The 17,190-nt window shown below is 47.6% G+C and overlaps 2 protein-coding genes across 5 annotated transcripts in view; one reads left to right on the top strand and one right to left on the bottom strand.

Annotated features, from left to right (window-relative positions):
* LOC116621949 (beta-1,4-galactosyltransferase 3-like) overlaps window positions 1–1,974 on the top strand; it is a 13,485-nt gene extending 11,511 nt beyond the window's left edge. For both annotated transcript variants that reach the window (XM_032387987.1, XM_032387988.1), the window contains 3 exons: window positions 599–786; window positions 1,616–1,717; window positions 1,800–1,974. In XM_032387987.1, coding sequence (XP_032243878.1) covers window positions 599–786; window positions 1,616–1,717; window positions 1,800–1,935 — 426 coding nt within the window. In that variant the 3' untranslated portion in view covers window positions 1,936–1,974. The remainder of the gene's footprint in view (window positions 1–598; window positions 787–1,615; window positions 1,718–1,799) is intronic.
* A 91-nt stretch (window positions 1,975–2,065) lies between these two features.
* The window catches only part of ZNF175 (zinc finger protein 175), a 15,695-nt gene continuing 570 nt past the window's right edge, over window positions 2,066–17,190 (bottom strand). For 2 of the 3 annotated variants that reach the window (XM_032387963.1, XM_032387962.1), the window contains exons 2-5: window positions 14,864–15,055; window positions 9,688–9,814; window positions 9,330–9,425; window positions 2,069–5,924 (exon numbers count right to left, since the gene is read on the bottom strand). In XM_032387963.1, the coding sequence (XP_032243854.1) occupies window positions 4,123–5,924; window positions 9,330–9,425; window positions 9,688–9,814; window positions 14,864–15,013 (2,175 nt within the window). In that variant the 5' untranslated portion in view covers window positions 15,014–15,055 and the 3' untranslated portion in view covers window positions 2,069–4,122. Of the gene's footprint in view, window positions 5,925–9,329; window positions 9,426–9,687; window positions 9,815–14,863; window positions 15,056–16,381; window positions 16,859–17,190 lie in introns of those variants that run through there. The other variant, XM_032387961.1, reaches the window with a different exon arrangement.

Here is a 17,190-nt window from a genome sequence, read left to right as displayed (position 1 = left end):
GGTGAGGATGTTGGTGGTGAGGATGATGTTGACAGCAGTGATGGAGGTGAGGTGATTGTGTTGATGGCATCAGAGATGGTGAAGAGGATGGTGGTGGTGCTCATGCTGGCGATGAACATGATAGCAAGTGATGATGGTAACGATTAAGGTGGTGATGATGAAGGAGAACATGATGATGATGGAGGAAGAGGAGAGGGAGAGGCAAACCCTGTCATGGTTTCTGGGCATCAGACCCAGTCTTTGGTAGGAGCAGAAACAGACGTAGGTGCTCCCTGCTCCTACCCTAACCCCTGCCTCCCTCAGATGGTCTCTTGAAGGGGATGATCCTTGAGAACCTTGAAAATGGCCGTGGACGGAGCTGGGGGGCTGACGATACTGACTCTGCCTAAGATGGGGGTGGGAATCCAGGAAAAGTTTTCCAGGGCAGGTAACCTTTGAACTGTGCCCTCATGGACACAGTTCTGGGTTTTCCAGCTCCAGTGGGAATAGGGTCCAGGCAGGAGAATGGCACTTGAAAAGGGGAGAGGATGGGCCTGGCAGGTGGGGAAATGCTCCTGCCTGCTGGTGAGGGAGCATCGAGCATCTCTGTCCATCCCAGGTGCACAACACCGCCTTCAACCGGGGCAAGCTGCGCAATGTGGGGTTCTGGGAGGCCATGCAGGAGGAGGAATGGGACTGTGTCTTTTTCCACGATGTGAACCTCCTCCCAGAGGATGACCGCAACCTCTACATCTGTGACATCTATCCTGCTCATGTGTCTGTGGCCATTGACAAGTTCAACTACAAGTAGGTGGAGTGAGGGGGCCTCCTGGGGGGGGGGATGGTTGGCCAGGCCCTGTGCTTTTCTGGACCTCACCCTGCCCATCATTAGGGTCCAGGCCCTGATCCCTGGGACTGAGGCAGAGAGGGATGTTGGGGCCCAGGGAAAAGCCTTGTAGACAGGGAAGAACCTTTTGGATGCAGGTGTTAGGGGGGTTGGTCAGTGATAGAGAGGGTCATGATGGAGGTCAAAGAAGGGAATGTATGAAAGGACGGGCTGACTGGGGGGCAGGAGAGGGTTATCCCAGGGGTCTAGGGAGAAAGGGCCATTAAGGGGTCACAAGGTGGGCCTGTCAGATGATTTAGGGGAGGGGATATCCCAGGTCAAGTGAGGGCCCATCTCAAGGGGCAGAGGAAAGGTTACTCTAAGATCAGGGAAGGGGACACCTGAGGGGTCAGGGGAGAGGTTAGTTATCACAGGGGTGAGTGGGGAAGAGCAAACCCAGAAATAATGCTTGGGGATCCTGGCCAGAGCCCCTGTTGCCTGAAATTCCTTGTTTCCAACTCTCTCTGCCTCTTCAGGCTACCCTACTGTAGCTACCTTGGGGGGGGTGTTTGCCCTGCGTCCCATTCACTACCTGAGGATAAACGGCTTCCCCAACTCGTACTGGGGCTGGGATTGTGAGGACCATGACATCGCTGCCAGGTGGGGGGCCCTGCTTGAGAAGCCTAGCACGGGGCTGCAGGCCCCTCCATGGTGTGGGGGACATAGGCCGCAGTGGCCTGCAGGGCTGGGTGTGGCATAGGGACCCTGTCAGAGGCAGGCATCTTGCCCTCTGCCCTCTCCCCCTGTAAGGCTGCAACTGAGCGGGATGCTCCTCTCCCGACCCCATCTGCTCTTTGGCTGCTACCACATGCTGGAGGGGCAGGACCCCAGCCACCAGCAGAGCCCCCAGAGGTAAGTTGGGGTTGGAGGCAGGATGTCCCATCTTGGGGGGGGTCCCTAAGTCCTGGGCTCACGTGGCTGCCCCTCCCCCCAGCCCTGGCCTTCTGGCCTCAATCCGCCGCAGATGGCAGCAGGATGGCATAAACTCACTGGGCTACAGGCTGCTCTCCAAGGAGCTGCAGCCCCTCTACACCAACCTCACCGTGGACATCAACTTCCCAACTTCCTAGCCCTAGGAGCCCCCGTGCCAAGCTGAGGGGGAGCTGGAGGCTGGAACAGAATCCCTAAGACCTGGGCTGCAGGGCAGCCCTCCCAACTGGTTGCCTATTAAAGGAGTTTATTTTACTCACTTCTCCTCTCTGCCAACCTTCATCCCCACCCTTTCATTTCCAGGCATTGATTCAGAGCCCCACTCAAATTCCCTGGTTCTCTCCATGTGGTTCCAAGTGCTGACCACTCACCTACCCACTTACTTCTCACGAAAACTTGTGGGGTAGGCAGTTAGCATCGTCCTTTAAAAGCCCAGGACAGAGGAGTTAAAAGCTTGTGTGACCAATGTAGGATCAAATTTGGGTACCTGGCTCCTGGGCCAGTGCCCCACAGGGGTATGCAGTCCTGCTGCTGTCTCGTAGCAAAGAAAGCGGTGCGAAGAACGAATAGTAAAACCTGTGAGGATGGTTGAATTAACCAGTGTGCTCACCCCACAGAATACCACACAGCCACTGAGCAGATGCACCGCAGCATGGAAAGAACAAGGTGCACACACGTGTGTGGTATGATCCGATGTTTATAAAAGAGAGGACAGAGTTCCCACACAGGTAGAGGATTATGAGCGTAGTGATGAGTGTGTGTGGGTATCAGGTCATCTTCTGTAAAGGGCCAGATGGTACATACTTGCAGTTTGCAGGCCACTGGAGCCCAGGGGCAGTCACAGACCGCACATCAACACAGGAGCACGGCTGTGTCCAATAGAACTTTTATTTAAAAGAGCAGGTGGCCGACCCTATTTGGCTGATGGCCAGTTTGCTGACTCCTGGTGTTAATGATTAGGAGCCTGTATAAAAATACAAAAAAGTCCATACTGAAAGGTTAACACTGGTCATTTATGGAGCTGCTCACCAGAGATGGTGGAGGTGGAAAGAAACAGGGGGAGTGGGGTGGGGTGGATAGAGCTGAGCGGGTCATGGAAGAGAAAGGTGCCCTGTGAAGACCAGTATACGTTACAAAATCACATTTATACATTTACCAAAAAAGTACATTCACGTGTCAAGACAGGCATACCTCGGAGACATTGCAGGTTCAGTTTCAGGCCACGCAATAAAGCGAATGTCACAATAAAACAAGTGAATTTTTTGGTTTCCCAGTGCATGTGGGGGTTATGTCGGCACTACACTGTAGTCTACAAAGTGTGCAACCGTGTTACACCTAAGAAAAGTGTATACTTATTAAAAAACACTTCATTGCTAAAAAAAGCCAACCATCTTCTGAATTTTCAGGGAGTCGTAATCACTGATCACAGATCACCACGACCAACAGAATAATAATGAAAAACTTGGAAATATTCCAAGAATGACCAACATGTGACAAGACATGGTGGGAGCAAATACTGTCAGAAAAATAGCACTGTGACTCGTCCGATGCAGGGCTGCCACAAACCATTCAATTTGTAAAAACGCAGTATCTGCAAAGCACGATGCAATGAGGTAGCTATGCTTGTATATATAAAGAAAATAATTATTGACTGTGCAATCTCAGGATATATTCAATTGGGAATAAATTTGATAACCATAATTACAGTAGATCCTTTAAAAAAGCATATAATCTTCCCACACCTCTGCTATGCAGTGATATCCTACAACAAACACTACAGAACTGAGCGTTATGTAGGTGTATATACGTATCTATGTATGTATGTGACCTGACCACACACACACACACACACACACACACACACACACTACCCTTTGGTCATTCAGTTTGCTAGTACGTTGAAAATACTGATATTCCATATTCAACAACATTAATTTCTCACAAATTTTCCTATAAACGATCTGGTAAAAAAAAGTCTGTCTTGTACCACTTTCTAGAGAAACACGCTTCTCAATGTGTTAGTCGGGGTTTCTTCCCAGATGAATTTTACAATCCTTAACGAGGCTAGTACAAATATGGACATTTACCCTCATTCTTAAAAGTTGTTTTCTGAGTCATTTCTTTCACATCAAATAACGTGTAACTCTGCAACATGCAGTGCATTCCTGGAGTTTTTCAGAATCAGGGATTCTATAACCTACAACTGAATCTGACGCTTGGGAGATTTTTTTTCTTCTTCGAGAAATTTAGGGTTTGGTTCATTTATGTGTATGCCAATGCATATGAGGAACTGATTTCTGGGTAAAGCCTTTCACACAATAATTGCTTTAATAAGACCTGTCTCTAGTATGAGTAGTTTGGTGTTTATTAAAAGTGGATCTGTTGTTGAAGGCCTTCCCACACTGAGAACATACGTAGGGCATCTCTCCCGTGTGAATCTGCTGATGCATTTGGAGCTGTGGTTTCCTGCTGAAGGATTTCCCACAGTCACAGCATTCATAAGCCTTCTCTCCAACATGCGTTCTCTGATGTGCCATCAATTCTGATCTCTGGAGAAAGGCATTCCCACATTTGTAACAGGCAAAGGTTTTCTCTCTGGTGTGTGTCATCTGATGTTTGTGGAAATTTGACCTGCCGTTGAAGGCCTTCCCACATTCGGTGCACACATAGGGTTTCTCTCCGGTGTGAATCCGCTGATGCTCTTTGAACTGTGACTTGGAAGTGAAGGCTTTCCCACAGTCGCTGCATTTGTAAGGCTTCTCCCCGGTGTGAGTTCTCTGATGCATGCTGAGTATGGACTTCTGGTTGAAGGCTTTCCCACAGTCGCTGCATACGTGTTGTCTTTCTCCGGTGTGAATTTTCTGGTGGATGTTGAGGTGTGACTTCTGGGTAAAGGCTTTTCCACAGTCACTGCATTCGTAAGGCTTCTCCCCAGTATGAATTCGGTGATGTATATCAAGCTGTGACTTGGAAATGAAGGCTTTCCCACAGCTGTGGCACGGGTAAGGTTTCTCTCCGGTGTGGCCTCTCTGATGAACAGTCAGATGCGCCTTCTGGATGAAGGCTTGCCCGCACTCAATGCACACATAGGACTTCTCCCCCGAGTGGATTCTCTGGTGCAAGCTGAGCGTTGACTTCTGGGTGAAGGCCTTCCCACATTCACCACATGCGTACTGGCGCTCACCCGTATGAATCTTCTGATGGATGGCGAGGGTTGAATTCTGGGAGAAGCCTTTCCCACATTTGCTGCATTCGTAGAGTTTCCCACTAGTGTGAGTCCTCTGATGTCTCAAGAGAGATAACATCTGGAAAAAGGCTTTCCCACATTCGTGGCATTTATGGGACTTCTTTCTCGTGTGTGTTTTCTGGTGTGTGATCAGTTCTGATCTCTGAATGAAGACCTTCCCACATTCCTTACAGATGTAAGGAATGTTACCTGTGTGATCTGTCAGATACACACCAAGCTTTGGTTGCGGGGTGAAGCCCTTTGCGCATCTGCTGCATTCCTGGAGGTTTTCTACGCTATGGAATCTCTGCTGCTCGAGGGGTGGCTTCTGGGGGAAGCCCCCCCCACATTCAGCACATTTATCGGGTTTCTCCTGATTACGAATGTGATGCTGTGTGCGTGACTGTTTACGGCTGAGGACTTTCGTACATTGATCCCCATCACAGAAGTTCTCTCCTGGGTGAATACCCTTGCAACCAGCATGGGAAGAGCTACGGGTGAACAGCTGGCCAGAGCCAACAAGCTCATCGAGGCGTTCTGTGCTGTCGCTTTGATTTTGATGATTTACTTCTAGGTTAGGCTTCAAACTTTTTGCAAATGAGCAATGTTTATGAGGTCTTTTTTGTGAAGAAACAAGGTGGGGCCTCACATGAATGATTTTTCCAGAGTCCTTCCATTCACGGTCTCTCTTTGTATTCAGTGTTTTCCTGTTGAGGAAGGCCCCACGCTGTGCAGGTTCATTTTGCTTCCACTGGCTCCTCACTGTACGACTGGCATGTTCCCACAGGTCTTCTGAAATGGAACACCACGAACCATCTCTTGTGACTTCACTTTCCTTATCATCGTGAAATGAAGCTTTTTCAAATATTTTCTGTTGGGAGGTTTTAAGTCCAAACACCCCTTCTAGAGGAGAAAAAGAAGATGAAAGAGACACAAGTTAGCAGAGGATGGAGGAGAAATCATAGGAGCAGACTGAGGGTGAACACAAATTGCTGAGTCATGATAATAATGATGATGGTGATGATGGTGACGACGAGAGGAGACAGCCACCCTGCCTTCATTATGTGTCGCCTGTCCGCATACAGCACGGAGCACGTGCCAAATAGCGTTCTACATTGTGCGCACAGAAACTCTTTTAAATCCTCACAACCCTGCACAAGGTAACTGCGCTTACTCTCCTTGTTTCACAGATGAACAGGAGGAGGCACAGAATCTCTAAGTAATTGACCAAAATCACCCTGCGGAGCTCTGGGGAAAATCAGATTAGAATTTCTAATTCTAAGCTGGCTCCACTTATGCAGGCACGCGGTCTAGATACCTACACACACACCTGCGATGACAGAAAATACAGACAAGGGTATGACAGGGCAACATCTGGGAACAGCCAAGGCTTGAAAAGGAGGGGCTCAGAGGATGGCTCTTCATTAGCTTTCAGATCTAAATTATCACTAACTTCCCAGTTTACTCTCACTTGTTAGAAACAATACCAAATCCATCTGCCCTATAAATCCTCTGGAGAAGTAAGAAAGCTCCAACCCTCACACGGCCAAGCAGTGAAAGAATACCTACGCCCAAACTCAACTCTCCAGGGAGCTGAAATGTGTTTGCTTGAACCTATTAACCCAAGAAAAGTACATTGGAAGAGTGGACAAGGGGTGCCTGGGTGGCTCAGTTGGTTGAGCGTCTGCCTTAAGCTTAGGTCATGAATACCAGGGTCCTGGGATTGAGCCCCGCATCCAGCTCTCTGCTCAGTGGGGAGCCTGCTTCTCCCTCTCCCTCTGCCTGCCGGTCTGCCTTGTGCGCTGTCAAATTAACAAAATCTTAAAAAAAAAAAGAAAAAGAGCGGACAAGCAAGCTGTCCCCTGAAATCTGCGTCACCCTCTTCCATAGAAGTTAATTGTGACCAGGTACGTGGCTGCCAAGCTACATAACAGCTCCCAGTGCCCTTGCAATGAGGTGGGACAGTGAGGCTGTTTCTGCTGATGGAGTATGCATACGACGTTATGCACCACTTCTGGCCTGGGTGGTAAGACCACCAGCTTCTCAATACCCTCCACCCCTTTTCTTCCTAGTGGAACCTGCCTTTGGATGCCAGGCACGATCACACAGATCGACAGCATCATAAAGCAGAGTACAACAACAGCAAGGGAGAAACTTAATACACCTGAAGAAGACAAGAAATGAGGCTTCCTGCTGACCTGCTTGTTTTAACTGTTTTACAGGAAAGAAATTATTCTAGAAATTATCACACTGACCCTTGGTCTCTCCGTGTAACTTTCAGCCTTACATTACCTAATATACCATTTTTCCCACCAAGAATGGGAGTCATTGATCATCAAATTTACTAGTATAGAACAGATGCTAAAAGGAAAAGAGGGGTGCCTGGCTGGCTTAGTCAGTAGAGTACACGACTCTTGATCTCAAGGTTGTGAGTTTGAGCCCCATGTTCGGTGTAGAGATTACTTAAAAATAAAATCTTAAAAAAAATGTGTGGTAAAAAACATGTAATATAAAATTTATGATCTCAACCATCTTTTTTTAATTTTCTTATTTTAAGTAGGCTCATGCCCAGATATTTACAGTGTTCTTAGATAGTATATATTTTCTACCTTTACATATATCATACATATGTCTCTGTAGCAGACATGGAAGAAAACAGGAACCCAACAGAATACAGCATGAGTGACGAAACTCTTCAGCTACACTTAAAATTAGAAATATGTGGCCACGATGCTAATGTCAGTGAAAAGACTTTGTTAATCCTACATAGTAAAAACTCTATTTTTCCATCAAAATCTCAGGGAAAAAACAAAGTATCAGTAAAATCTGTCAATGGCATCTTGACTGACCTCATCAATGACTGGAATCCACAAAACCCATTAGGAACAAAAACAAGCAGGAGGAAATGGGAGCTAACTTATGGGAGACCAGTGGGATTAAGAAAAAGGGTCAACTAAATTGCACATTCAAAAAAATGGTTGGATTTCTTTTCTTTTTTTTTTTTTTTTAAGATTTTAATTTATTTTTGACAGAGAGAGTGTACAACCAGGGGAAGCAACAGGCAGAGGGAGAGGGAGAAGAATGTGGGGCTCGATCCCAGACCCCAGGATCATGACCTGAGCCGAAGGCAGACACTTAACCGCCTGGGCCACCCAGGTGCCCCAAAAATGGTTGGATTTCTAAATAAGACTGAGGTGGAACAGCCAAGACACGCAGGAGACTCTGGCAAAATGTGTAAGGCGAAAAGCATGTTTGATTTGTGTGAGGATTCCAATTTCCGATCTCCCAAAAATAGAGGAAGTGAGTCATCCCACGGGAAGTGTCCGCCATGTGGTTGAATAAGGTAAGAGAATGGTTTAGGCACAGGGACTGGAGGGGGTTGATCCAGGGATCACCAGAAAAAACTGAGGCCTCGGTGTTCCGAATAGAAGGGCCCTTGAAGGTAATTCCAAATGAAGGGATGATCAGAGGGAAGCACGGGGGCCCTGAACTGCAGGTGCCACAATCCGGGGAAAAGAAGAAAGAAGAAAGAAGATCCAGCACAGAAAAGAAAATCAAAAGGAAAAAAGGCCGTAAGAAAAAACTCCATGGACACAACAAGATGACAAAAGCCATGTACAGATGGAAAACCCAACCAGATGACAGATATGAGGAGATGCTCTAACATCTAAAAATGAAATTAAGGGCGCCTGGGTGGCTCAGTTGGTTAAGCGACTGCCTTCGGCTCAGGTCATGATCCTGGAGTCCCAGGATCGAGTCCCGCATCGGGCTCCCTGCTCGGCGGGGAGTCTGCTTCTCCCTCTGACCCTCCTCCCTCTCATGCTCTCTGTCTCTCATTCTCTCTCTCTCAAATAAATAAATAAAATCTTAAAAAAATAAAAAAATAAAAAAAATAAAAATAAAAATGAAATTAAAACAAGAAACAGCCCTATCGCCTATCACATGGGCCATAAGAAATCTGATAAACGCCATGCTGGCAAGCAAGACGCATAAATGGGAATCCTTGTGCATTCTCCCATGAAAGCGTAGGTTATGCAGCTCCTCTGAAGAGCAGAATGGTTTCCTTAGTCACATTAACTACACTTCTACCCAGGGGTCGGGGAATCCCATTCCTGAGCGTTCACCTCTGAGAAATTCTTACACCTTCCTCTAAGGGGCATTTACAAGATAATGTATTGCAGCGTTAGTCAGAAACTGGGAGTGGGAGGCAATGTACAGCCCACCATCGCGGGGACAGATAGTGTGGCAAGTTGAATAACGCCCCCCCGCCCCAAAGATATCCACGTCGGCCAGGTAGTAGTCACTCACCTCGATGCCTCTGATGTGGGAGCTGAGCCCCTCTTATCCATGACTTCTCTCCTTTTTCCATCCTGGAAATAATCTCTGGGTTGGGAATATGATACCCTGTTAATGAGAAAGAATCTCTGATTTGGATGTGGTCTGGGGCTTTATAGGCCATTCAGCGAACCTTTGTATTGGCTCATCAGAAAAGTCAACATCTTTCACTAGGAACAAAGTGATAGTCAGAGGTGTCCTAAGGGAATGAACAATCCAGGACAAATCAAAGGCAAACAGATTACATACTTCAGATGCCCTACTGCGTTCCACAACAAGGAAGGAAATCTTAATGAGGTCCATCCAAGATTCCCAGGTCAGGTGTGCTCACCCACGGAGAGGAGGTGGCTGTAGATCTCCAGCATCACGTCCCAGTACAGGCATCTCTGGGCAGGGTCCAGTTGCTGCCACTCCTCCCTGCTGAAGTCCATGGTCACGTCCTCAAATGACACCGATCCCTATAACAACACACCCGGATGTCAATTACTCATTCCCGGTGAATAGAGATGCTACCGGTAGACTTGTTTTTAATCATTTTTCACCACGATCTATATGGCTTTCCACTAACTCACCCATTTCATATTGTATTTTGGGGGGGGGTGGTTAAAAAGTTTCTAGAAATATCCTGCCATCTACTGGGGCCAGTCTTCGTTCTAGTTTTCTGGCATAGAGCTCCTAAAACCCTTGAAATTTCCTAAGTGGGGAGAGCGATAAAGGGTAGTCTTTTCTTATGCCAGTGAGGTAAGTTTTGGAAATGCGGGGCTGGTTGCCAGGGGAACCAACCAAGTGATGAGAGGTTTGAACTTTCAGCCCCACCCCTTGACCTCCAGGAAGGGGAGAAGAGCTGGAGGCAGGAACTAATCACCAATGGCCAATGAGTGCTTCCAGGCTGCTGAACCAGATCACTTCCATGTCACCCAGCCAGGTGTCAAACTGTATGGGGACAGAAGATTCCTTTGGAATCTCACCCTGTGTATCTCTTCATCTGGCTGTTGATTTTATTTTTTAAGATTAATTTATTTAAGAGAGAGAAAGAGCACAAGGAGGGAGAGGGAGAAGCAGGCTCCCCGCTGAGCAGGGAGCACTACGTGGGGCTCAATGCCAGGACCTTGGGATCATGACCTGAGCCAAAGGCAGATGCTTAAACGACTGAGCCACCCAGGCGCCCTTGGCTGTTGGTTCTTTTTTTTTTCAAGATTTTATTTATTTGACAGAGACACAGGGAGAGAAGGAACGCAAGCAGGGGGAGTGGGAGAGGGAGAAGCAGGCTTCCTGCAGAGCAGGGAGCCCAATGCGGGGCTCGATCCCAGGACCCTGGGATCATGACCTGAGCTGAAGGTGAGCCATCCAGGCGCCCCTTGGCTGTTGATTCTTATCCTTTAATCTTTGTAGTGAACCAGTAACCTAGTGACTAAATGGGTTTCCTGAGTTCTGTGAGCTAATCTTGAAAATTAATCAAACCCAAGGAGGGGTTATGGGACCTCCAAAGGCCAGCGGGTCAGAAGCACTGGTGACAAACCGGAGTTGCGACTGGCATCTGAAGTAGGGGGAGAGGGGCTGTCTTGTCAGACTATGCCCTTCACCTGTGGGATCTGACCCTATCTATGGGTAGATAGTGCCAGAATTGAGTTAAATTTGAGAACAAGACCCCAACAATTAGACAGCAACAGGTAATGGACATGATGGGTTCCCTCATGTCAAGGGAGAGAGGCTGCATGACTGTGAGAAACAAAACCAGTCAGCACGGCCTGACGTGACAAGCCTGCACGAAATTCACAGAGAAACCCCTGCAACGTGTTACCATGCTCCTCATCGGCCACCACGTCCTGTAGCCGCTGCCAAACCGCGAGCTGCAGCCTGCTTGTCATGCTGCTCTTGAGGTTGAAGTTTGGGACCTGAGCCTGACCACCCCTGGGAAGGGTACAGAACTTGCGGGTTTTGCCTATTGAACCCTAAACCTTCCTCCTTGTGTAGCCGAAGGCTGTTGTCTCCCCAGTTTGCAAACTGTATGGCAATGAAGCTTTCCCTTGCCTGGGATCAAATCTTCGAATTCCAGGAATTTCTGCTGACAAATTGTAGGACACCCAGCTGGTGTCCCAGGGAAGTGCTTAGTGTGGGAAAAAATCCCCACACGTTTGGTGACCGGAAGAGTCAGAAGCGCAGTGTTGTGTGTGTGTAAAGGAGACACGCAGGAGAAGCGATTTTCCTTTACAATAGGGAACACTGATCTGACCAAAAGCTGATCCCCCTCCAGGAAGGGTGGGCGTGAAAAGCATGTGAGTTCCGAGGGTGAGGATATGAAAGAGCGCTCAATCGAAACTCCAAACTGAGGTAGCTCTTTCCAGTTCTAGACCAAATTCCAACATACGTGTGGAAGGAGGGATGCCCCCTTCCCCGTGCCAAGCAGGTCTCCTACAGTGGGGTGGCCTACAATTCAACTCAATTCTAACCCCATCTACCTGGAGGTGGCGTCAGATCCCACAGGTGAGGGCTCGGTCCTACATGATTGCCCCACCCCTGGAGGAGCCAGTCACAAGCCCAGGCTGTCACCTGTACCTCTGACTGGCTGGCTTACATTAGAGGTTCCCACGACCCCCTTCTCGGGCTCAATTAGGATGCCAGAGCAGCTCAAAGAATTAAGGAAACCCGTTTACTCACTAGGATCAACGGTTTATTATAAAAGACAGTAAAAGATACGAATCAAGAGCCAGATGAAGAGGTGCACGGGGCAAGGTATGTGGGAGCTTCCATGCCCCCTCCAGGTGAACCACTCTTGGGGTACCTCCACGTGCTCACCAACCGGGAAGCTCCCCAAACCCACTGGATGTTTACGGAGGCTTTATTTCATAGTCATGATTGAGTAAATCACTGGCCTTTGGTAAGTGATTCCACCTCCAGCCCCTCTCCCCTCTCTGGGGGTGAAGAGGTGGGACTGAAAGTCCCAATCCTCTAATCACAGGGTTGGTTCCCTTGGCAACCACCACCCTTGGAGGATTTCCAAACTTCACCTTATTTACACAAACCCAGTTGTGGTGGAAAGGGGTTTGTTATAAACAACAAGACACACACTTCACCTTTATGGCTCTGAAGCTTTTTTTTTTCCCTGCCAAGAACTGAAGACAAGACTAAATATTGTGACAGAAGATGCTCCTACTGCTTATAGCTCAGGAAATTCCAAGGATTTGGGGAGCTGTGCTGGACGATGACCAAATACACAGGTTTCTCATAAATCTCAGTATCACATAGCTGTGTAAGGGTGTCATTAAAAGACTGGGAGATAAATACCCACATATTTAGTTAATAGGGTAAAAATTCATTGCCTCTGAGGAGAAAGACAATCTTGACAGCTGTTATTTTATTTATTTATTTATTTTAAGCTGGAACACGTGGTCTTATGAGACCAGGGAACTAGGTTATACCTTCTTGCTATAGCAAGCTCATACTCTGTCAGACCATTTAGATCATCTGCCACAGGGCGCCGCTTGCAAAGACAGCCGTTTTTATTTACAGGCTGACTGAAAATCTGAATTAGCAAAAGGAGTTATCTATTGAAATGGCAAAATGAAAACCAGGGCAAGTAGACAAAATTATTTTCATCATATAAAAGGGAATGAGCTAATATGAAGTAACCTATATCATAACACCCACTTGAACGTGCTTTCAATCACACTCTTAACAATTCAACCTACATCAATGCAAAATGAAAGGCATTTTCCTACAATGTAATTTTTTTTAAAAAAGATTTTATTTATTTATTTGACAGAGAGAGACACAGTGAGAGAGGGAACACAAGCAGGGGGAGTGGCAGAGGGAGAAGCAGGCTCTCTGCAGAGCAGGGAGCCCGATGCAGGGCTCGACCCCAGGACCCGGGATCATGACCTGAGCTGAAGGCAGATGCTTAACGACTAAGCCACCCAGGTGCCCCTCCCCTCCAAGCTCCTCCCACCCCCCAAAATTCTTATGTCGAAGTCATAACCCCCAGTACCTCAAAATGTGCCTGTATTTGGAGACACGCTCTTTAAAGAGGTAACTCAGTTAAAATGAGGTCAGTAAGGTGGGCCCTAATCCAATATGACCAGGGGTCCTTAGAAGAAAAGGAGATTGAGACACAAACCCCCACAGAAGGAAGACTGTGTGAGGACACAGTCAGAAGAAGTCCATCTACAAGCCAAGGAGACGCCACAGAAGGAACAACCCTGTTGACACCTTGATCTTGGATCTCTAGCCTCTGGAATTACGAGAAAATAAATTTCTGTTGAAGCTACCCAATCTGTGGTCCTTTGTTACAGCAGCCCTAGCGAGCTAACACAGGCACACAAGATCTCGACAATTTTGTTTCAAATTTGGGTGTTTTACATTTTCATTTTAAGAATGACTTTTAAATATTTGGGGCAGTATCTTTTAATTTTTTAAATGATTTTTACTTGGCATTTACTGTAATAGTTTTAATGTTCCTTTCTTTCAACGTTTTCTATTATCAAATGTTTCTGTCGGCAGAGATGACTTAAAACATTACTGAGATATATAATCTCACAATGTATTGGTTCACAATGGTAATAAACCATGCATTTATTATGTTTCTTAAAAACAGAACATCTCTCTGTAACTTTGATTATAAACCTATCACAGGTCAACAATGCACTCATTGGTTTAAAACACAGTGTCTTTAAACACACAGACTAGGGGCACCTCGGTGGCTCAGTCGGTTAAGCATCTGACTTCAGCTCAGGTCACGATCTCGGGGTCCTGGAATGGAGCCCTGAGTCAGGCTCCTCCCCCAGTGGAGAGTCTGCTTCTCCCTCTCCCTCTGCCCCTTCCCCTGCTCGTGCTCACACTCTCTCTTCCTCTCTCTCTCTCTCGCTCTCAAATAAATAAGTAAATAAAATCTTTAATAAATAAATAAATACACAGACTAACTTGGAATTTCAGGAAATCTTGAGTATACCCAAAAATCTTCCTTTCTCTTTCCCAATATCAAATACCGTATCTGTGGGCAATTTGGAAACACTATTCTCTGGCATTTTTATTCATCTTTTAAAACAGGAAAAACCACACGTCCTTAAAACGGTTTTCGCTCTAGTATCCTATGATTCTATAAACCATGAGGACAGAGGGGAAACGAGCCAACCCCCACCAAGCAGGTAAGAAGTCAGATAGGGACCAGCTGAGAATATGCAAAGACCCAGTGGTGGATGAAGGATCTTCCGAGCTGAGCAGGAAGGAATTAGCATTTCCCTGCCAGTGGCTGGGGCTTCCCACCCAGATCAGGGGCTACCTTTTCTCCTTCCTCTGCCCCAGGACCAGCCCTCTACAACATACCCTCCTCCATCAGCCTGTACAGTTTCCTCTATTATACAGAAGGCCTGTGAATGAGGGGACATCAGCCCCCGTGGTCCGCTCTCAGCAGGAGGATGCACACGGTCTCAGCAACGGGGGTCCAGAATCTGCTGCTTCTCCTGTCTGCCCTCAAATTCTGGAGAACCGTCCCTGGGGCTCCTCCTGCTTACCTCACATGGTCCATCCTGCTCCTGTGGACCCAGGACCTGGCACATTTGGGGCAAATTCTCGTCAGCAGGCATGTCTCTCCTGGGCTTCACTTCTCGGTTTCTCTTGCTGACAACTCCACTTTTCCCAGGACCTCCAAGCTGGGTGGGCATCTGGAGGCTTCGATCAGAGCTGCTGGGGAACGTCTGGCTAGGCTGTGAAGAGAGACCCGCAGCCTCAATGATGTGGTCTGACCCATGGGCTCTGCAAAGCCACCAGGAAGTCCTGGAGAGACAACGCTCACATGGTCACTCCTCTAACATGTGCTCCACACAAATATTTTTGAGGGTCCTTAGGGGAAGGCCATGGGCTAGATACTATGGAATAAAAGTTCAGAAGAATCCAACCAGTTATTAATCAGGGTAAAATAAAAGACGAAGAGTTCTGGGGTGCCTGGGTGGCTCAGTCAGTTAAGCAGCCAACTCTTGATTTCGGCTCAGGTCATGATCTCAGGGTCCTGGGATCGAGCCCACATCAGGCTCCGCATTCAGTGGGGAGTCCGCTTTGGGATTCTCTCTCTCCCTCTGGCCCTCCCCGCACTCGTGTTCTCTAAAATAAACAAATCTTAAAACAAAACACAGTTTGGACTACATGAAGGTTTAATTGTAGCTCTGCCACCTTTTAGCCTTGAGAATATGAAGATATTACTTTGTCGTTTCCAAAATGAGGATGCACATTTTTATCGCAGGCATCGGGACATGGATGTTATTAAGCCTTCAGCACCTGCCTGGCATGTGGTAAATACGCTGTTTAATTTTCACATAACCCTGCCCACTAAACATTACGATCATGATTATGCCCATTTTGAGGCATGAGGATGAGGAAACTGAAGCTGTCACATGCTTTGCCTTACGGTCAGTCCGCAGAGGGAAGAAAAGATAATCGGTCCTTCCTCTGCCTCGTTGCACACTGCACACAGCTGCCTCTATCTCATGTGGTCCCCTCCGTTGTCAGCTTGCATAAACACATTTCCATTTCCTGTTGCCTTCAGAGAGCTGAGGCTCTGAGGTGGTCACGCTGGTATGTCCGTGCAAGCTTCCGGACATTTCAGTGCCCATCCTAGACAGCCCAGACTTTTCTCATATTTTTTTCTTATTAAAATATTTTATTTTATTTACCATTTTTTAAATTAATTTTATTTTATTATGTTATGTTAATCACCATACATTACATCATTAGTTTTTGATGTAGTGTTCCACGACTCATTGTTTGCCTAAATATTTTATTTTTAAGTAATCTCTACACCCAAGGTGGGGCTCGAACTTACAACCCGCAGGTCGAGTCACACGCTCATCAACCGACCGAGCAGCCAGGCGCCCCATCACAAAGCTAAAACTTAAATTTCCTGTCCTCGACCCCCACCTTCACCTGGAAAACCTGCAGACATGCACCAGGACCCGGGATCACTTAGCACGTCTTGACCGTACAGAATGAATTGCCTCCCGACTCCACACCCAAACGCAGTCCCTGACAGCACTGACCTCCAGAGATCCCCCAGGAGTGGACCACAGGACTGCCAGAAGGTCACGAAACGCCCCCCGGTCACTGACACAGCCCAGGCTACGCTGGCTGCCAGCATGTTTCCCAGGGAGTGTGATTTCCACAGGACGCCGAATAATTCCCAACATGGGGTTCCAACCGATGCACCCCAACAGGAAATCATCACCATCTGTTCAACTGCCAAGTACTGACCATGTCCACAGGGAGCTAAGGAGGGGCCTCAAAACCCCCATAACTGACCACCCAGACCTGCAGTCCATCGGCTCCCATATGCTACCCTTAGCACCCCACTGACTTCTGTAGGTCCCCAAACACTGCTCCCGATGTTACAAGGGGCCCTCAAAGTCCTCCGACCCCTGAAGCTCCCGCTCCCAATCACGGCCGCCAGTCACTCCGCCAACGTCCCCAGGACCATCTACTAAGGCCCGCTCCAGAAGCACGTTCGCTGTCCTCAAGTGAGCGAGTTTCAAGGACCAACAATACAAAATTTGATACTAAAACACACTTGGGGGGCGCCTGGGTGGCTCAGGTGGTTGAGCGTCTGACTTCGACTCGGGTCAAGATCTCAGGGTCCTGGGATCGACCCCGAGATGGGCTCCCTGCTCAGCGGGGAGTCTACTTCCCCCTCTGCCCCCTGCTCCTACTCTCTCTCTCAGATAAAATAAATTTTAGAATCTTACACACACGCTTAAGAGTTTAAATCCCCAGAATACTTACACACATACAGGAAACACGCAAAGCCTGAAAATGACCGAGCCAATCACCCGACTCGGACTAGAAAATGCCACTC

Source organism: Phoca vitulina, unplaced genomic scaffold, assembly GCF_004348235.1.
Source record: "Phoca vitulina isolate PV1807 unplaced genomic scaffold, GSC_HSeal_1.0 scaffold52, whole genome shotgun sequence".
Lineage (NCBI taxonomy): Eukaryota > Metazoa > Chordata > Mammalia > Carnivora > Phocidae > Phoca > Phoca vitulina.
This window is presented reverse-complemented; position numbering and strand designations above follow the sequence as displayed.